Genomic DNA, 19,217 nt, shown 5'->3' with positions numbered 1-19,217 from the left:
TTAAATATGTATATATTTAAAATGTATACATTTTAAATGTACTGAGACATACAATGCTGTTCATCCGTCCATATCGCTTGTCCCCATGAGGCTCTCAGGTAAGGTGGAGCTCATCTCCAAGGGAGAGAGACTGGGCACATTGACAAGAACCATTCACATTTCCTGACAATTTGGAGTCTCTAATTAACTTAATATTCATATTTTTGGAACGTGAAAAGAAGTATCAGTGTATGTGTGTCTGTGTGTGTTTGTGCGTGTGTTGCCCTCTAGGCTGATGCTAGAAACGAGAAAACAAGCCGACGTGCAGTCTCCAGAGCTTCACCCAATCTGTCCTCCCTGGGGTTAACGCTACACGCAGCTGACACACACTCTCACACACACACAAGGTGACGTAACAGGCTGTCGTCAGAGTAGGTCAAAACGGTGCCATCGTCTCGCTCACCCAGCACATCTTAATCATTCTAAAACTACAATGGTACTACCAAAAATGTAATGGTACGCCTCCACTGATACTGTGTAAACCAGGGGTCTCAAACTCAATTTACCTGGGGGCCACTGGAGCTAGGGTCTGGGCAAGGCTGGGCCGCATCAGGTTTTCCACAAAAAAAACCGGCATTTATTAAAAACAGAAAAATATACAAACTTTTTCAGTGCTTTGGTTCCGATTTTCTACAATAAAAGCTCTGATAAAACATTCCACTGTTCTCAAATATCTTAATTTTTATTTTTCTGCACAAAATAAGATGAAAAATAAATAAACAAACCAAAGAAAAAATCAATCAATCAGTAATAAATAAATTTAATAATAATAATAACAGACAGCTGGGATAGGCTCCAGCACCCCCCCCCCCCCGCGACCGTGAAAAATGAATGAATGAAAAATAATGAATTCCTCATTCATTCTAAATCTGTTCCCATTGAAAGAGTAGTTCCAAACTGAACTTCCCATGGAAGATTTCTATAGATATGTATTATTATCCATTAGATGTATTTTGGCAACCCTGTTTAAAAGTGATGGAATGCTTTTCAAAGACACAATGATCTTCTCTTGATGATGGCTGCTGATAGGAGGTCACAGGAGTGAAATACAGTTGCCCTTTAAAGGAAATCTATGAAGAGGACAAGTTGCAATGGAGGGAAAATCTCCAGGATGGTTTTGCCTTACTACAACAACACACACTCACACTCACATGTTGAGAGAGTGTTTGTTCAGCTTTCCGCCATTAAAAGACACACACGCAGGAAACAGAAGTGAGTCTTATTAAATCGCATACATACATGCTGTGATTGCGCATTGAGCAAAAGAGTGCGTATGCAGGTCGCGTTCACTGTAATTATCATCAAGATAAGGAACACAAATAGCAAGACTCATGCTTCTGCTGCTCTTGTTAAGTTATATTGTGTTGCCATGTTGTCAGTTTGTGTATTTCTTTGTTGCCTTTTTCTCTCGTACGCTCTCAATTCAACACCAAAACAGTTGATATTGACTTGGCTTGGGAGTTTTTTTTTTTTTTATTAAAACCCCTGACGAGGACTCTTCAGATCTCTAATTGTTTTTGATAGAACACTAATATGATGGCGTAGTAGCGTCATTCATGCTACTTTAATGCAAGGTTGCTACTCAAAGTGAGCATGATGTGGCAATGAAATTAATTCATAATTTCCCTGAAAATGATGTATTTGCACCCCAACATCGCATACATTTGGACTCCCAGCGGCAAAAATTCTTACATTCATTGGACTGCAGCATTGTAACCTCGCACTCCTACTGCTGAATGTTTTAACAATATGATGAGCTTACGTAACTGAGATCAATTATGAACACTTTGAAGTGTACACGTCCACACCGTGTGACAGCGGCGGGAGAAAACACAGTATCCCGCATACATTTTAGACTGAACTGTTTCATGTTCATGAAGATACATACAGTTGGGCTCGGTTGGCTTTTTGTTTATGAAATGACAAACAATAGCTATACGTTTGCATGTTTTAGATTTCAGTTATGCATGTCAATCTCCGGGGCTGCACCGTGGGCGAGTGGTTAGAGCGCAGGCCTCACAGCAAGGAGACCCGAGTTTCTCCGAGTTTTCCTCCCACATTCCAAAAACATACTAGGTTAATTGGCGACTCTAAATTGTCCATAGGTATGAATGTGAGTGTGAATGGTTGTTTGTCTATATGTGCCCTGTGATTGGCTGGCGACCAGTCCAGGGTGTACCTCGCCTCTCGTCCAAAGTCAACTGGGATAGGCTCCAGCATGCTGCAACCCTCGTGAGGATAAGCGGTAGAAAATGAATGAATGAACATGCATAATAGTATACATGCGCCACCCTACCAAAGTGGTCAGAGTTGAAAGACAGCTGGGATAGGCTCCAGCACCCCCGCGACCCTTGTGAGGATAAGCGGTAGAAAATGAATGAATTAATGAATTAACATAACATGTCTACCCTGACTGAGACAAAACGTGCACATAAAAATACCAAAACAGTGTATCTAATACAGAAAAATATAGTACTCAAAGACAGGAGTTCAATAGAAGGGTGAGAATGGGTGAGAACCAAACAGCAAAATGTTTGAGGTAATGACTGCAAGTACTGACTACATCTTCAGGAATTAAATTACTGCAATAAATACAATAAATTATAATAACAAAACAAACATTTTTCAGCAATTCTTGTCCTTACTGGCTTCCTAAGATAAAGACTCAGATGAAAATGCTGAAAAATGCACCCCGGTACCACCCTTCAGAGGGTTTATTTTATTTCAAAACACTATAAGAAACCATTCTATTTTAAAATGATAACCTAATAAAGTATGTGTAAGATAATTCCATAATTCCTGTATGGCTATGCTGGCCGGCCCAGTGTGGACGAAGCTGGAATGTCTGGCACCGAACGTTAATCTCAATCAGGTTAAACACATTAGCCTCAGGCTGTTTATATCGATGCTAGCCAGCATATCAGCTCGCCGTGTTGGCATGTAAACTGCCAGAAGGCCAACATGGCAATGGCTGGTGATAAAACTTGTCTTTGTCAGAAATAATGAAGATTAAGATAAAAATTTTGAAACAAAACTGGTACAGATTGAATATTACATTTTTCCACCCATCCATTTTCTATTCCACTTAAACTATCCCAGCTGTCTTCGGACGAGAGGCGGACTACACCCTGGACTGGTAGCCAGCCAATCACAGGGCACATATAGACAAACAACCATTCACACTCACATTCATACCTATGGACAATTTGGAGTCGCCAATTAACCTACCATGTTTTTGGAATGTGGGAGGAAACCGGAGTACCCGGAGAAAACCCACGCATGCACAGGGGAAAACGTGCAAACTACACACAAATTTTACACACAAGTACTTGTCAGTCCCCAGAAGGTGTGTACCAAATTTTGCAGTGATAAGAATAAACTCTCTCAAGTTTTGGGGGTCAAACCTTTGTGTTTAATAACAGTGCCGCGATGTAGTGTGCTTGTAAAATAATAGCACAGACAACAGAGTATGGGTGAGTATGAGTGTTTTGACAAATTTTCACTGTATCGTTGGGCAACGATTCAGGACTAGAAGAGTTACACCATGAGCTGTCATCATTTTTGCACGATTGTAAATGTGTGTGTTTAAATGTTGCCAGCTTATGCACATAGACGTGTGTTGATGACGTCAACACGTGGGGGTCTTGGAGGGGTTTTGGCTGCACGATGAAGCCATCTGGCGACACGCTGCGTGGGCCAATCACAGGCAGGCGGGTGACAATTAGGATGAAATATGAGTTGAAGAACATTTGAAATGTCTGAGATGTGAATCAAGTGGTGATGCATCAGATTAAAGGCACGACAGAGACTTAAGTGAATGTTAGCACGATTAGAAGACAAGCAAAGAAGTTGTTGTGAGTGTCAACAATGACTTCAGTTTTTCCATAAATCATGGATGGGAGCTTTATTGAAGACACTTTGAAGAATCAAAGTGTCTTCAATGATGATGACAAACAAACATGTATTTGAGGTTCAGTCATGTTTATCTTCATTTTTACGTAACAGGTACAATGTATTAGCTTTCTTGATTGTGTTTAAATATACATTAGTTTCTTTGAATACTCTAAATTGATGTTTGTCACACTTAAATGTTTTAGATCATCAAACTAATTCAAATATTAGTCAATGACAAATTTCATTCATTCATTTTCTACCGCTTATAATCACAAGAGGTGAGAGGTGGGGTACACCCTGGACTGATCGCCAGCCAATCACAGGGCACATATAGACAAACAACCATTCACACTCACATTCATACCTATGGACAATTTGGCGTCACCAATTAACCTAGCATGTTTTTGGAATGTGGCAGGAAACCGGAGTACCCGGAGAAAACCCACGCATACACAAGGAGAACATGCAAACGCCACACAGAGATGGCCGAGGGTGGAATTGAACTCGAGTCTCCTAGCTGTGAGGCCTGCGCACTCATTCATTCATTTTCTACCACTTTTTCCTCACGAGGGTCGCGGGGGTGCTGGAGCCTATCCCAGCTGTCTTTGGGCGAGAGGCGGGGTACACCCTGGACTGGTCACCAGCCAATCACAGGGCACAATTAAACTAGCATGTTTTTGGAATGTGGGAGGAAACCGGAGAACCCGGAGAAAACCCACGCATACACAAGGAGAACATGCAAACTCCACACAGAGATGGCCGAGGGTGGAATTGAACTCTGGTCTCCTAGCTGTGAGGTCTGCGCACTGACCACTCCACCACCGTGCATCCAGCTCAAGTTCTTGAATAAAATTTTTAGTGATAAGGGAGAAAAAAAATCCAACCTCATACACCTGTGTGAAAAAAAGAAACCTAATAACGGATCAGGTCACCCTGAAACAAAATCTGCACTCAAGCATTTGCGACAACTTGCAACAAGTCACATATAGCGCTGTGGAGGAATTGCAGCCCACTCATCTTTGCAGAATTGTTGTAATTCTGCCACAATTCTGCCTCATTTCACTCTTTGTGTATAATGGCTGTCAATGTGGTTCACTGGAGTTCCAAACCTATAGAAATGGCTTCATAACCTTTTTCAGACTGATAGATCTCAATTAAGCTTTGTTAAGTTATGGTTTAACGAGAGGGGGGGGTCGCTTTATCACACAGGGTCATGGAGGCTTGGATTATTTTCTCCCTTAATAATAAAAAGTTTGACAGTTGACTAATAATATACATAGTACACATGCATAATAGCCAGGCCACACAACTAGGAGACCCGAGGTTGATTCCCCCCTTCGGGCATCTCTGTGTGCCGTTTGCATGTCTCCTGTGCATGCGTGGGTTTTCTCCGGGTACTCCGGTTTTCCTCCCACATTCCAAAAACATGCTAGGTTAATTGGTGACTCCAAATTGTCCATAGGTATGAATGTGAGTGTGAATGGTTGTTTGTCTATATGTGCCCTGTGATTGGCTGGCGACCAGTCCAGGGTGTACCCCACCTCTGGTCCAAAGGCAGCTGGGATAGGCTCCAGCATGCTGCAACCCTGGTGATGATAAGCGCTAGAAAATGACTGAATGAACATGCATAATAGTATACATGCGCCACCATACCAAAGTGGTCAGAGTTGAAACTGCATGCAAAGTTTGTAGCTGTGTTTATTTTTGTCCTTTGTCTGGACAGTTCTGTTCTCTGTTCTGCTTTTTTTTTTAAGAACAAGAATTATCACATTGTCTTTTTTTCTCCTTGTTCTCACTTTGTTGTGTTTAGTCACATTGTCAGATCCTCTCCCGCCATGCAAAGCAGTGAAGAATCGTTTGTTTACTGCTGGACAGTAATGACAATTTGTTTGTGTGGGTGCGCGCGCGTTAATGCAAAGCTACTGAGGCCCCACTGTGTGTCCGTGTCATGCTGCTGCTGGTAGCACATCCCTCTGGAAAGTCACATCAGCTCATCACAGCTATACTGCTGCTGCTTGTTGTTTGGGACAAAGCCGCTCTATGTCGGCCATGACATCACTTTATATAACACTGATGAACACATTAGGCACACCTGGTGTCATAATGCATGTCACTACTTGGTGGGAATAAACAGAGGGAGATTTCATGTTTGTCTAGGTCCAAAGCGGTGAGAATAGATAGGAGAGAAAAATACAAAATGTTGGAATTTGGTGCATGAAGTGGCGGATGGTGCATTTGGTACTTCAACTTGGCGTGGCATTGCAGAGAGAGGGGGATTTTGTGTGTTAGGGATGACACAACTATGCCAAAATAACTCCCAACAAAACCTTGGTATCAAAGTGTATACTGCAATTTGTGTTTTATTGGCACCATGGCACGTTTTAAAAATACAATTGAAATGTATATGATAATAATGCTAATGATAATACACTTTGTTGCCTATAAACGTCTGTTTATTTAAACAAAAAAAGCAGATTTTTAATTCACCTTGTTGCGAATTCAACACAAATTGTAGCAGCTTGACTCCATCACTGTTTTTCAAAAATATATTCATTCATAAATCATGCTGTTTCAAAACATGTCATGCATTTTTAATTAAATTAAGCATTTTCAAGCATAAAATGGCTAAATCGACTAAAATACAAATAAATGTAAGGCATTCACAAGACGCATTCAAAGACATTGATGTAGTATTCTACACTGGTCACTAGGTGTCAGTAATGTTACTGTAATGTTTGCTGAGACACACAAATGCCAAACTTGATCGCTGCAACAACAGGCACAATCATCCCTAATAAATATCAGAAATAAAAACACAAGTTACTGTTGCACCCGCAACCCATGTCAAGCTGAAACACAACTATGAACCCCTGACATCACTTCCTGTCTGCTGCTCACTCTGCTCCCATACGGAACACATTCATAGCAACAAAAACAAGCATGAGTCTTATTGATGTCTTTAATAGCTTATTTCTCTTATTAAGTCTACTATATTGGGTACTATGAGGGTAAAGGCGACTTTCTTTATATCTGGAGAATGCTGATACTGAAAAGATTTCATTCCAAAAAATAAAAATAAAAATAAAAATAAAAATAAAAATAAAAATAAAAATAAAAATAAAAATAAAAATAAAAATAAAAATAAAAATAAAAATAAAAATAAAAATAAAAATAAAAATAAAAATAAAAATTAAAATTAAAATTAAAATTAAAATTAAAATTAAAATTAAAATTAAAATTAAAATTAAAATTAAAATTAAAATTAAAATTAAAATTAAAATTAATAGTACTTGGCCAACAATTCACTTTTCACCGCAACAAAAAATAAAAAAAATGCACCACTCACAAAAGTTACGGATTTTCTGCTTTTTTTCTGTTTAATGTTTGGGTTCAGGCTGCACGAGTGGTTAGCGTGCAGGGCACACAGGAGTTCAGTTCCACCATGGGCCATCTCTGTGTGGAGTGTGCATGTTCTCCCCGCGTGTGGGGGGGTTTTCTCTGGGTACTCCGGTTTCCTCCCACAAAAACATGCTAGGTTATTTGGTGACTCCAAATTGTCCATAGGTATGAATGTGAGTGTGAATGGTTGTTTGTCTATATGTGCTATGTGATTGGCTGGCGACCAGTCCAGGGTGTACCCGCCTCTCACGTGAAGACAGCTGGGATAGGCACCAGCACCCAGTGGTAGAAACTGAATGAATGAATGATTACATTGTGGGGTTTTTTGCTAATACAAACACTTAATATGTGTTTCTTTTTTGGAGTGTTTTCAGTGCGGCAACATGACCTCCTCCAAGCACATATAGTGACCAATGAAGGTGAGTGAGTAAACATGAAGTGTAATCATGACCAAAACATGATCCTCCTCCTCACTTCCTCACCCTGACACTATTAACACTACCGCCCCTGCCACTACTACTACTCTCTGACCTGCAACCTGAGCACAGGTGGAAAACCATGAGGTCATCCACACAGGACTGGACCATGACATCAACACATTCGATTATAGGTAGATAGATCAGAACCAAGTAAAAATACTATAGATATATACCAAGTTTGTTCCATACATTTTCATGTGTTCAAGCAGTTTTGAGCGGGTCCCTTAAAGACCCCCTTAATTCTGTGACCATGTCGCTCTCCAATTAAAGACATATATCTCCAGTATTTGTCCAACACAAAAAAACGTGGAAAATGTGTTGTTTTTTTGGGATAAAAAACATCTGAAAATGGAGATATGTGTTTGTACTGCAAGGTAACATTGTATTGCTGCTCAAAATAAAAGCTTTAACCAAATAAGGGTTAGGGCAGTTTTAAGTAGTTGCCCACTAAGCCCACAGACCACCTTTATGTGACTCGCCGTATGTCTAATGTAATTAGATAAAATTGTGTCAAAAACATATTAAAAATTGATATACCGTTTGTCTTTTTACTCACAATTATTTTATATGTAATAAAACTAGTGTCTAGAAAATAAATACAGGGAGTCCCCAAGATGATGTATACACATTTAAAGAGGTAGATCATTTACTATAAAAAAAAATATACAACTGAATAAAAACTAAACAAATTAAAAGTATGTTTAAGCCCAAAAGCCCCAAAAAACAACACGCCAACATAATAAATGTTCTTCTCTACCTTGATGATGCTGCTACGCCTCGGTGCTGCCTTCACGGACTCCAGCAGGATGGTCTCCGCGTCTTGGCCACCACCACTGGGCAAGATGACACCACTTCGCCGGCTTCGGGACACTCTGGCCGGGATGAAGTCCGGCGTTCCGTCGCTGTCTCGCTCGGACATGTTGGAGCAGGTTGTTGATTTGTCAAGTCAGGCGCGGAAATGAATCAAGCAGACGAAAGTTTGCCATTTAAATATCAGTATGGATGTCGTGCACGACCATCGAGCCTCACCGCACCTTCAGCCCTTGAACGTAACCAGGTGCGGAGTGTGGTTCGTCTGGACCAGACTGGTGACTGGTGCGCCAGTTCCCACAAATGAGGCGCAACAAGTCCTCACAGTCTTTTGCGTGAAAGACGAGTGGGGGTCCAACAGTGTGCGTCAAAAGCACCCACGGTTACCGTGCACGAACAAGTGGACCGAATCTCAGTGGGTGTGATCCGAACCAAAGTGTACGAAAACCAAACAGGTTGCGCGCCACTTTGCGTCAACTAAAAAAATAAATAAAAAGACGCGGTTTAGGTCCTATATTGTGCGCATGTTCAGAACGGCGAGACCCCCTTGTCCCCACCACCGAAAAAGGTACCGGTTCGGCTCCACTGACGGCAAAAGGTGGGCAACTTTTGACGGCGACACTAAACGTAAGCACACTAACACCGCCTCCACTCCGGTCTCCTTAGACCACGCCCCTTTCAGACAGCGTACCCCGCCCAAATGCTGACCTATGTTTTGATTGACGTGAATATCGACTAATAGGCATGAAGCAAACGGAAACTGGCCCATTGATTCAAAAAGTGTACAAATGGAAGCTGCTTTATTCATTGTTTAGATAGTATTAAAATTTACGATGTATTCATTTTATTTAAACATGTCTTTAGTTAGACAAGAGTATTTGTGTTCTCTTGTATTTCTTGTTACGATGGAATTTGACTGTAAAGCACTTTGTGATTCTATGAAAGGTGCTTCACACATAGCATGTATGTACTATATTTCTATACATCAACATTATAATCACATGATCATATCAATAATAATAACCATCCAAATATTTTGTTAAAATAACTAAAAATAATTCGGATTACATCTATTTTATGTGAGACAGCAAAAATGTTGAAAAATAAATGTTCTAAACTTTTTGGGACACAACTTTAGGTACACCTACACAAGCTAATGAGATCCAGTACAAGAAAAATTGCCTAATGTGTTTGTCCTTAAAAAAACAGTAGTTTAAAGGGTCAACTGGTGGTGAAGTGGCAAAAAAAACCCTGTTCAAATACAACCTTTGACCGCCACTACTTCAAGGGTCTTGGATTAGACTATGGCCCTGTCCACATGGGAACGCTCCATCCAACATCCATTCATCTGTCCATTTTGTGGGGGTATTCTGGAGACAAACAACCATTCACACTCACATTCATACCTATGGACAATTTGGAGTTGCCAATTAACCTAGCATGTTTTTGGAATGTGGGGGGGGGAACCGGAGTACCCGGAGAAAAGACAAGCCTACAAAATATCCAAATATTTGAGTGTCATGACTCACCATAGATGACAGTCTCCTGGTATTTCTGTGTATTTTACTATCAAAGACTTGCTCGCGAGTTTTTTCTTCTTCTGTTGTATGAAAAGTCACAGTTGCTCCATATGCGTGTCTATTCACAGCACCACACGTAGGTGTGCCTTGTGTATTACTTTGTTTCCACTCTGGTCATGTGCTCCCTTCTGGATACATTCATTCATTTTCTACCGCTTTTTCCTCACGAGGGTCGCGGGGGTGCTGGAGCCTATCCCAGCTGTCTTTGGGCGAGAGGCGGGGTACACACTGGACTGGTCGCCAGCCAATCACAATCACACATATAGACAAACAACCATTCACACTCACATTCATACCTATGGACAATTTGGAGTCACCAATTAACCTAGCATGTTTTTGGAATGTGGGAGGAAACCGGAGTACCCGGAGAAAACCCACGCATGCACAGGGAGAACATGCAAACTCCACACAGAGATGGCCGAGGGTGGAATTGAACCCTGGTCTCCTACCTGTGAGGTCTGCGCGCTAATCTGGCACAGTGTGGACATGAATTCTTGTGTGGACAGGGCCTAAAATTAAAAAAAAAATAGGCACTAAACTGTAACCCTTCATAAGTATACAGTACATATGTAAGAATTTTTGTCATTAAGATTTACTGTATGTAATATACCAGTTAAAAATGAAGGCCAGCACAAATTAACAAAACCAAAAACTAAACCTCAATCCATACCAAAGTACATCACATTGTCTCATACAAACAAGAAATGACACCAGAAAAGATCCCTACAAATTTCAGTAAGTGTGCTGTGAGCTGACCTTTGACCTCAGCTACCTCACACCATCTTGCATGACATACCATTTACAACTGATAGTATCCTTGCTTCCACTCCAGAAATAAACTCTGAAGATCGAAGCTGCCCTTCAAAGGTCCCATGTTAGGGCACTTTTTTAAAACAATATAATTAAGTGTCACAGGTCCTCCATTAGTGTATTGGAAGTGTATTATTTAATGTAACCTTGATGCTGGATTTTAGACAGGATTTTACACAGCCTTACTTTGTGCGTCTGTACCTTTAATACTAATGAGTTGTGTTTGTCTACGCGTGTCTCCCACAGAGTGTGTGGCTTCAAGAAGTGCATATATTGTCTACTTTATCCACTTCTTACTGCAACTCTGACTATTGTCTAATGTAATAGATGCCATATATTAGAGAATATGTGTGGTAAAGGAAAACATTGGTAACACGACCAAAGCTGTATGAGCTATATAACATTACTCACGTTTGAACAGTAACATCATGCTCGGCCTATTTGCTGAATAAAACATAGAAATAAAACTCTCATGTGCCTGGCTGAATAATGGATACTTGGCAGAGTATTGGGCTTCAGTTTAACATGTGTAGTGAAGCCTAATTATTCATTCATTCATTCATTTTCTACCGAGTCTACCTAGAGTCGCGGGGGGTGCTGGAGCCTATCCCAGCTGTCTTCGGGCGAGAGACGGGGTACACCCTAGACTGGTGGCCAGCCAATCACAGGGCACATATAGACAAACAACCATTCACACTCACATTCATACCTATGGACAATTTGGAGTCGTCAATTAACCTAGCATGTTTTTGGAATGTGGGAGGAAACCAAAGTTGAAGAAGACCTTGCTTTTTTTCCACTTTTCCACTTTTTTATGCTTTTTTTCCACTTTTCTGACCTACAAATGTAATTAGAATGTTGTATTCTCGTGTTAAACGATGCCAAAGTTTCAGATAATGAGGTTTGCACATTTAGAAGTGAGCCCTAAAAGAAGTTTGGGATGACTCAGTTTCAAAAGGCGTGGTAAAACTGGTTGCCAGCCAATCACAGGGCACATATAGACAAACAACCATTCACACTCACATTCATACCTATGGACAATTTGGAGTCACCAATTAACCCAGCATGTGTTTGGAATGTGGGAGGAAACCGGAGTACCCGGAGAAAACCCACGCATGCACGGGGAGAACATGCAAACTCCACACAGAGATGGCCGAGGGTGGAATTGGTTTCCTAGCTGTGAGGTCTGCGCGCTAACCACTAGACCGCCGTGCCGCCCTTGAAGCCTAATTATTTTGACAAAACTGTCCTTTACTAGTAAAATCTATTCTAGTGACTTTTTGACTTTTGACCCACACATCTACAAAGTAGACATCAAATTCCTGTAAAGTAGTTGTTGCATAATCCTGCTTATGAACAAAAAGAGAGCTATTATGGTAATAATATGTACTTGTTAGTTTGCAATTCCGTTTTGAATATTTTGCTTACTTCATGTAACAATGAAGGTTAAAATTGCATATTACAAGTACCATAATGAACATGTTTATTTTATGCATCAAAAGTGAACATTATTATCTATGTGAAAGCAGCATGTTCGCATTACTGTGCAAGTGTACCTAATTTTGTGTCCAGTCAGTCTTTTCAATACATCTAACCAGAATAGGCACAGACTGCCAGTACAATATCAAGAAGTGTGATACATTATTCAACACTGTTGCAAAATTGCTTTTTTCTATGTTGCAAGGAAAGAAGGATGGGTGGGTCAAAGGTCACGGTCTGCGAGACAACATCGCCTCCCTGTATGCTAGGAGGGATCAAGGTCGCATCCCAATCTGGGAGGATTCTTGGATGCACTTGTTGATATCGTGCAGTCTTGTGGTGAGTCCACACACAGCAGGGATGTGATTGTGCAGCATGTCAAAGTTAACACACAAAAAATTCACTTTTCATTCCGCCAAATTTCATCTGGGCATGCCTTGCTCATCCCTCAGGTCTGGCATTCCTGGTACTTCCAGGTTTTTGTTCATCCACCACAATATGGGAGTGGCTGCATTTGAAGTATCATGATCCACTTTAGGGCGACACGGCGGACGAGTGGTTAGCGCACAGACCTCACCGCTAGGAGACCAGGGTTCAATTCCACCCTCGGCCATCTCTGTGAGTTTACATGTTCTCCCTGGGCATGCATGGGTTTTCTCAGGGTACTCCGGTTTCCTCCCACATTCCAAAAACATGCTAGGTTAATTAGCGACTCCAAATTGTCCATAGGTATGAATGTGAGTGTGAATGGTTGTTTGTCTATATGTGCCCTGTGATTGGCTGGCAACCAGTCCAGGGTGTACCCCGCCTCTCGCCCAAAGACAGCTGGGATGGGCTCCAGCAACCCCCGTGAGGGAAAAGCGGTAGAAAATGAATGAATGAATGAATGAATGATCCACTTTATTTACACTTACTGTATTTTATATTGTGTTTCTAATGAGCTAATAAGTACTATTTAATGCTTATCACTTTACTCCTTATGGCTAATACAACGGTTCTGCTGCTGCTGTGTTGTGCAACATACTTGTTCATGAATGACTGTCGTGTGGTCAAAGAGAGTCCTTGCCGAGTCCTCGGAAATATTTGCAAGGGTCCTTCAGGCGGAGTAGATATGAGCCACACAGCTGTGGAATGTGGTCGGCCGGTGAGGTCCATTAGTGCACCCGGCTCGGCGCTCGCACTCTGTCGTGATTTGGTGCTGAAATACCAGCCTTCCACACACAAGATGCCACTTTTATTTCTAAAAGAGAGAAGTGACTTAAAAAATTGTGACTAAATTACCATAAATAAACAACACATTCAGGGCCGTAACCCCAGTTAATACATCACAGCATATCATAGCAGGCCTGAGATATCATGCAAATATGCCCTGTTGTGGCTGTGAGCAGGAAAAAAATGATGACATTCATTCATTCATTCATTTTCTACCGCTTTTCCTCACGAGGGTCGCGGGGGGGCTGGAGCCTATCCCAGCTGTCTTTGGGCGAGAGGCGGGGTACACCCTGGACTGGTGGCCAGCCAATCACAGGGCACATATAGACAAACAACCATTCACACTCACATTCATACCTATGGACAATTTGGAGTCGCCAATTAACCTAGCATGTTTTTGGAATGTGGGAGGAAACCGGAGTACCTGGAGAAAACCCACGCATGCACGGGGAGAACATGCAAACTCCACACAGAGATGGCCGAGGGTGGAATTGAACCCCGGAAAATGATGACATAGTGGTTAAATTTATTTAGTAAATTACTTAAACATTTTAATGATCTTCTATTTATTTGCTTTATTGTACATAAAGACACCAGTTGTTTCTGTTATTTCAAAATGGCTCTGTATGGTGGCACTGAGTGTCCAGAAAGAGGCCTATTACTAAAATGTATTTATTACATGTATGGTTATAATTGGCCACTCCAAATTGTCCATAGGTATGAATGTGAGTGTGAATGGTTGTTTGTCTATATGTGCCCTGTGACCAGTTGTGTGTACCACGCCTCTTGCCCAAAGACAGCTGGGATAGGCTCCAGCACCCCCGCGACCCTCGTGAGGAGAAGCGGTAGAAAATGAATGAATGAATGAATGAATGAATGTATGGTTATTATTTCTATGTAGTGACTGGCTGGGTTCCTCATCATAAGAGTCACTCAAGTTACCTAAAATGGTTCCTTGACATGTTAAAAGTGTGATAAGAGAGACATGTTAAAAGTACGTCTGCTGAAAATCATGCCTTGGTGCTATGCTGCCACCCTGATGTGAAAAAGTCAAAGACGTGTGTGTGTGTGTGTGTGTGTTTGTGTATGCTCACTTGTGTGTGAATGTGAGTAGACAAGTGCAAGATGTTCTATTGATGTTCTATGCTACTGCATTCCTCTGCTGGTCTCCTCAGGATCATGACGCATGGAAGAGCTAAAAGTAGAGGTTGTGTTATTATTGCTATTCTTTATGTAAACAATTGCTAAAACTTTTTATTATTAAGGGAGAGAAAAAAATCCAAACCTACATACAGAATGTTGTGTTCAGTTGTGTTGTCATTCAGTAATACTGTAATTTGTTTGATGGTCTGGATGCTGCACGGTGAACGAGTGGTTAGCACGCAGTCCTCACAGCGAGGAGACTCGAGTTCAATTCCACCCTCAGTCATCTGAGTGCATGCGTGGGTTTTCTCCGGGTACATTCCAAAAACATGCTAGGTTAATTGGTGACTCCAAATTGTCCATAGGTATGAATGTGAGTGTGAATGGTTGTTTGTCTATATGTGCCCTGTGATTGGCTGGCGTCCAGTCCAGGGTGTACCCCGCCTCTCGCCTGAAGACAAATGGGATAGGCTCCAGCACCCCCGCGGACCCTCGTGAGGATAAGTTGTAGAAAATGAATGAATGAATGAATGATGATCTGGATAATTACTGTTCCAAACATGCAAAAAAAAAACATGCACTGGGTGTTGTGACTTTAAACTACCACTAGATGGCGCCATGTACGTAGAAATCAAAGGAAGAACAGTTGTAACTCATCTCTGATCCCATTCAGAAAACAATAAAAGTAAGCACAAAGGAATATAAATTTAATATAAGCGTACACTCCACACAGTCTTTTTTTTTATTTTTGTGTGTTTCCTCCTTACTTTCCCCCTTGGCCTCTCATTCAGCCTGACACTTCCTTCCTTTCCTCCCTCCTCTCTTCCTTTCTTTGGCTGCACATCATCAGAAAGAATAACAATATGAATACACACAGAATAATGGCCTTGTGTGTGTGTGTGTGTTTGTGAGCATCTGGCAGCTGTAAATACTGCAGATGGTGGTGTGAACCTCACTCTCATGTAATTGCGTGAGTTTGCATTATATTTAATTTGTATATAGTTAAACCCACTAATGTGATAATGTATGTTGATAATGTACATAATAAAATGCTAAATGTCTATAATAATATTAATAATAACACATGGCAACCGCACGGTGGAGAGTGGTTAGCATGTTGGCCACACAATCATTCATTCATTCATTTTCTACCGCTTTTTCCTCGCGGGGGTGCTGGAGCCTATCCCAGCTGTCTTCGGGCAAGAGGCGGGGTACACCCTGGACTGGTCGCCAGCCAATCACAGGGCACATATAGACAAACAACCATTCACACTCACATTCATACCTATGGACAATTTGGAGTCGGCAATTAACTTAGCATGTTTTTGGAATGTGGGAGGAAACCGGAGTACCCGGAGAAAACCCACGCATGCACGGGGAGAACATGCAAACTCCACACAGAGATGGCCCAGGGTGGAATCAAACCCTGGTCCTCCTAGCTGTGAGGTCTACGCACTAACCACTAGACCGCCGTGCCGCCCGGCCACACAATCAACTTTCATCAATTTTTAAAGGACTGCCTTGATGATAAAATAAAAGCAAATAAACCAACATAATGAAATAAAATAAAGCAGAATTAAATAAAACCAAATTATAGCAAATTAAACCAAACTGTACTGTGTCCAGTCTTTAAACTATGGTTTCCAGGTAATTCATAAAAATGAGATAAAATAATAAAGTGTTGCAAATATTTTGAACTCAACTCAACTATAGTATAAATGTGCCTTAATTAAAACCAAATTAAGTGACAATTCAAGATTTTAGGTCACGAGGATCGCTGACCCCTGCAGATATTGTAGCACGTTGTTGGTGATGACTGAGTAGATAAGAGGCAGCAGACAGACAGTCATTGACTTTGGGCTAAACGAGAGCTCAAAGATAAAATCCTGAGCGTCTGCCACTGATTGAATTACTACTCCTGATGTGAGTGGAGCACTCACAAAGTGGCAGATGGCCCACTTTGGGGGGGGGGGGGGGGGGGTGGAAGGGTTGAGGGCGGTAGTCATCTGACTGACTGTACCACTTAACTTCAACTGTACAACAGTAACCCAAACACAGTGATTGAACGGCAAATGTGAAGTCATTTCATTGACTGGTACTGACTTGTAATACTGACTTTTGAATTTGCAGTCTTCTATGTTGTGATTGGCCGAGGGTTGACAGTCAGCAAATCCCTTCCTTCCAACCCCCACGGGAAAAATTTAATATAATTGGATCAACCCTGGAGAATCCGGTGGCGAACTGAGCTTTATTCACAAAACAGCTGTCTGTGACGTGATGAGAGCAAAGGAGCAATGACTCCAAGATAGGTCTTTAGCTCCCAAGAAAGATAATAATCCTCCCATTGCTCCCTTATTCCAGTTCATTCATTCATTCATTTTCTTTGCTGCTCAATCCTCCTTTCACCAGTTTAGGAGTAAACTTAAAACTGTAAGGTTGCCAGGTCTGCTATACATAGTAAGTCTCAAAAGTTGGAAATATATGTTTTTAAATATATGTTTTTTTTTTATGTCTTTAAAGCAGGGGTCTCAAACTCAATTTACTTGGGGGCCACTGGAGCTAGGGTCTGGGTGAAACTGGGCCGCATCAGGTTTTCAAAAAAAAAAAATGTATTTATTAAAAACAATTATTTTTTTTAAACTTCGCTTTGAAAATCAATCAATCAGTAATAAATAAATAAATATAATAATAATAATAATAAAATGGCAAATAATAAAAACTTAAGAAACCACATATAGTTGGTGGGTAGACTCATTATTTTTTTCAGATGAAAATTAACAAAGCATTATTAGAGCCCTGTAGACATGACAAAACACGACTATAGTCACATTTATACTCTTTTTATTTACAACATATTGCGCAACTGCAGGGTCTTGAGACACATGCTAACTCGCAAACTAGAGAGCTAGCGACTTAAACGGTAGCCTTTAAGTTATTTCCTTTAAAATTAAATAGCCAAAAACTTACCACTTCCACACAGATAGGGAGGATAACTATTAACAGTTATTTAACCTTTAACATGAACATTAATCAAACGTAATAATTTTTTCTGGGTACATGATACCATACAGCATCCATATCAAATTTGCGCGGGCCGCACTAACATTAAACTTCCATATCAAGGCGGGGGCCTCAAACTAGTGTCCTGCAGGCCACATTTGGCCTGCGGGCCACATGTTTGAGACCCCTGCTTTAAAGCTCAGTTCAAATTGGCAATTATGGGGCATGTTACTGATTTTTAGACCTGACACAAATTTTTAACCATCGGCTATCAGGACACTCATAATACCTATAAAATGTGCAATACTGTATACCCGTTTGCTTGTGCCTTTGAAACATTTTATACTTTCAATCCCCTAACAGATGCTGATTTTCATTTTTTGGGTGATTGCACAATGACAATAAATAATAGTCCATAAAAATACTAATAATAATTAATGAATTGTGCCCTGGGGTAGGCTCCAGCACGCCCACGACCCTCATGAGGATAAGGGTAGAAAATTAATGATAAATTAATTCATGCATTGTAATGATATTTTATAATTAGAATAATAATCATGATTATTAAATAATACATAATATGAAGGGGCGGCACGGCGGTCTAGTGGTTAGCGTGCAGACCTCACAGCTAGGACACCAGGGTTCAATTCCACCCTTGGCCATCTCTGTGTGGAGTTTGCATGTTCTCCCCGTGCAAGCGTGGGTTTTCACCGGGTACTCCGGTTTCCTCCTACATTCCAAAAAAAACATGCTAGGTTAATTGGTGACTCCAAATTGTCCATAGGTATGAATGTGAGTGTGAATGGTTGTTTGACTGGCGACCAGTCCAGGGTGTACCCCGCCTCTCGCCCAAAGACAGCTGGGATAAGCTCCAGCACCCCCGCGACCCTCGTGAGGACAAAGCGGTAGAAAATGAATGAACATAATATAATGATTAATATTATATTATATATATTTATAATATTAATAATGCTTAACATAATGATTCAAATTGCAATACAACTTTATGCACTATTTTTTTTGTTTGATTTTTTTAATGTATTGGAGGTTATAAAAAGTTCAGGAATCACTGTCATTTCTGGAATTGTTTTCATTCACTAATTTTTTTTTTTTTTACCGTTCTAGAGCTGCATGCAACGTCAGATTTTCATCTAAAAAGCAGAATGGCTGACATAGTGTAATTAGTAATTAGTGTAATTAGTTTCGTCTGAAAGTCAAAACCGGCCAGTATCAGCATAATTGATTAAGAGTTGTTGATTAAGAGCGGTAGTATGGTGATTCAATCAGCCTTTGCTGAGTTAAATACAGGAAGTGATCTTATTTTGAAAAGCAGAGCAGGACGTCGAGTCAATTTGTCGCTTTTGAATCCTTG

At 40.8% G+C, this 19,217-nt stretch overlaps 1 protein-coding gene across 1 annotated transcript in view; it reads right to left on the bottom strand.

Annotated features, from left to right (window-relative positions):
* The window catches only part of plcl1 (phospholipase C like 1), a 60,783-nt gene extending 51,385 nt beyond the window's left edge, over positions 1-9,398 (bottom strand). The window contains exon 1 of the mRNA XM_058081519.1: positions 8,569-9,398. Within this exon, the coding sequence (XP_057937502.1) occupies positions 8,569-8,730 (162 nt within the window). The 5' untranslated portion in view covers positions 8,731-9,398. The remainder of the gene's footprint in view (positions 1-8,568) is intronic.
* Positions 9,399-19,217: the final 9,819 nt, after the last annotated feature.

The sequence above is a fragment of the Doryrhamphus excisus genome, chromosome 9, assembly GCF_030265055.1.
Source record: "Doryrhamphus excisus isolate RoL2022-K1 chromosome 9, RoL_Dexc_1.0, whole genome shotgun sequence".
Lineage (NCBI taxonomy): Eukaryota > Metazoa > Chordata > Actinopteri > Syngnathiformes > Syngnathidae > Doryrhamphus > Doryrhamphus excisus.
This window is presented reverse-complemented; position numbering and strand designations above follow the sequence as displayed.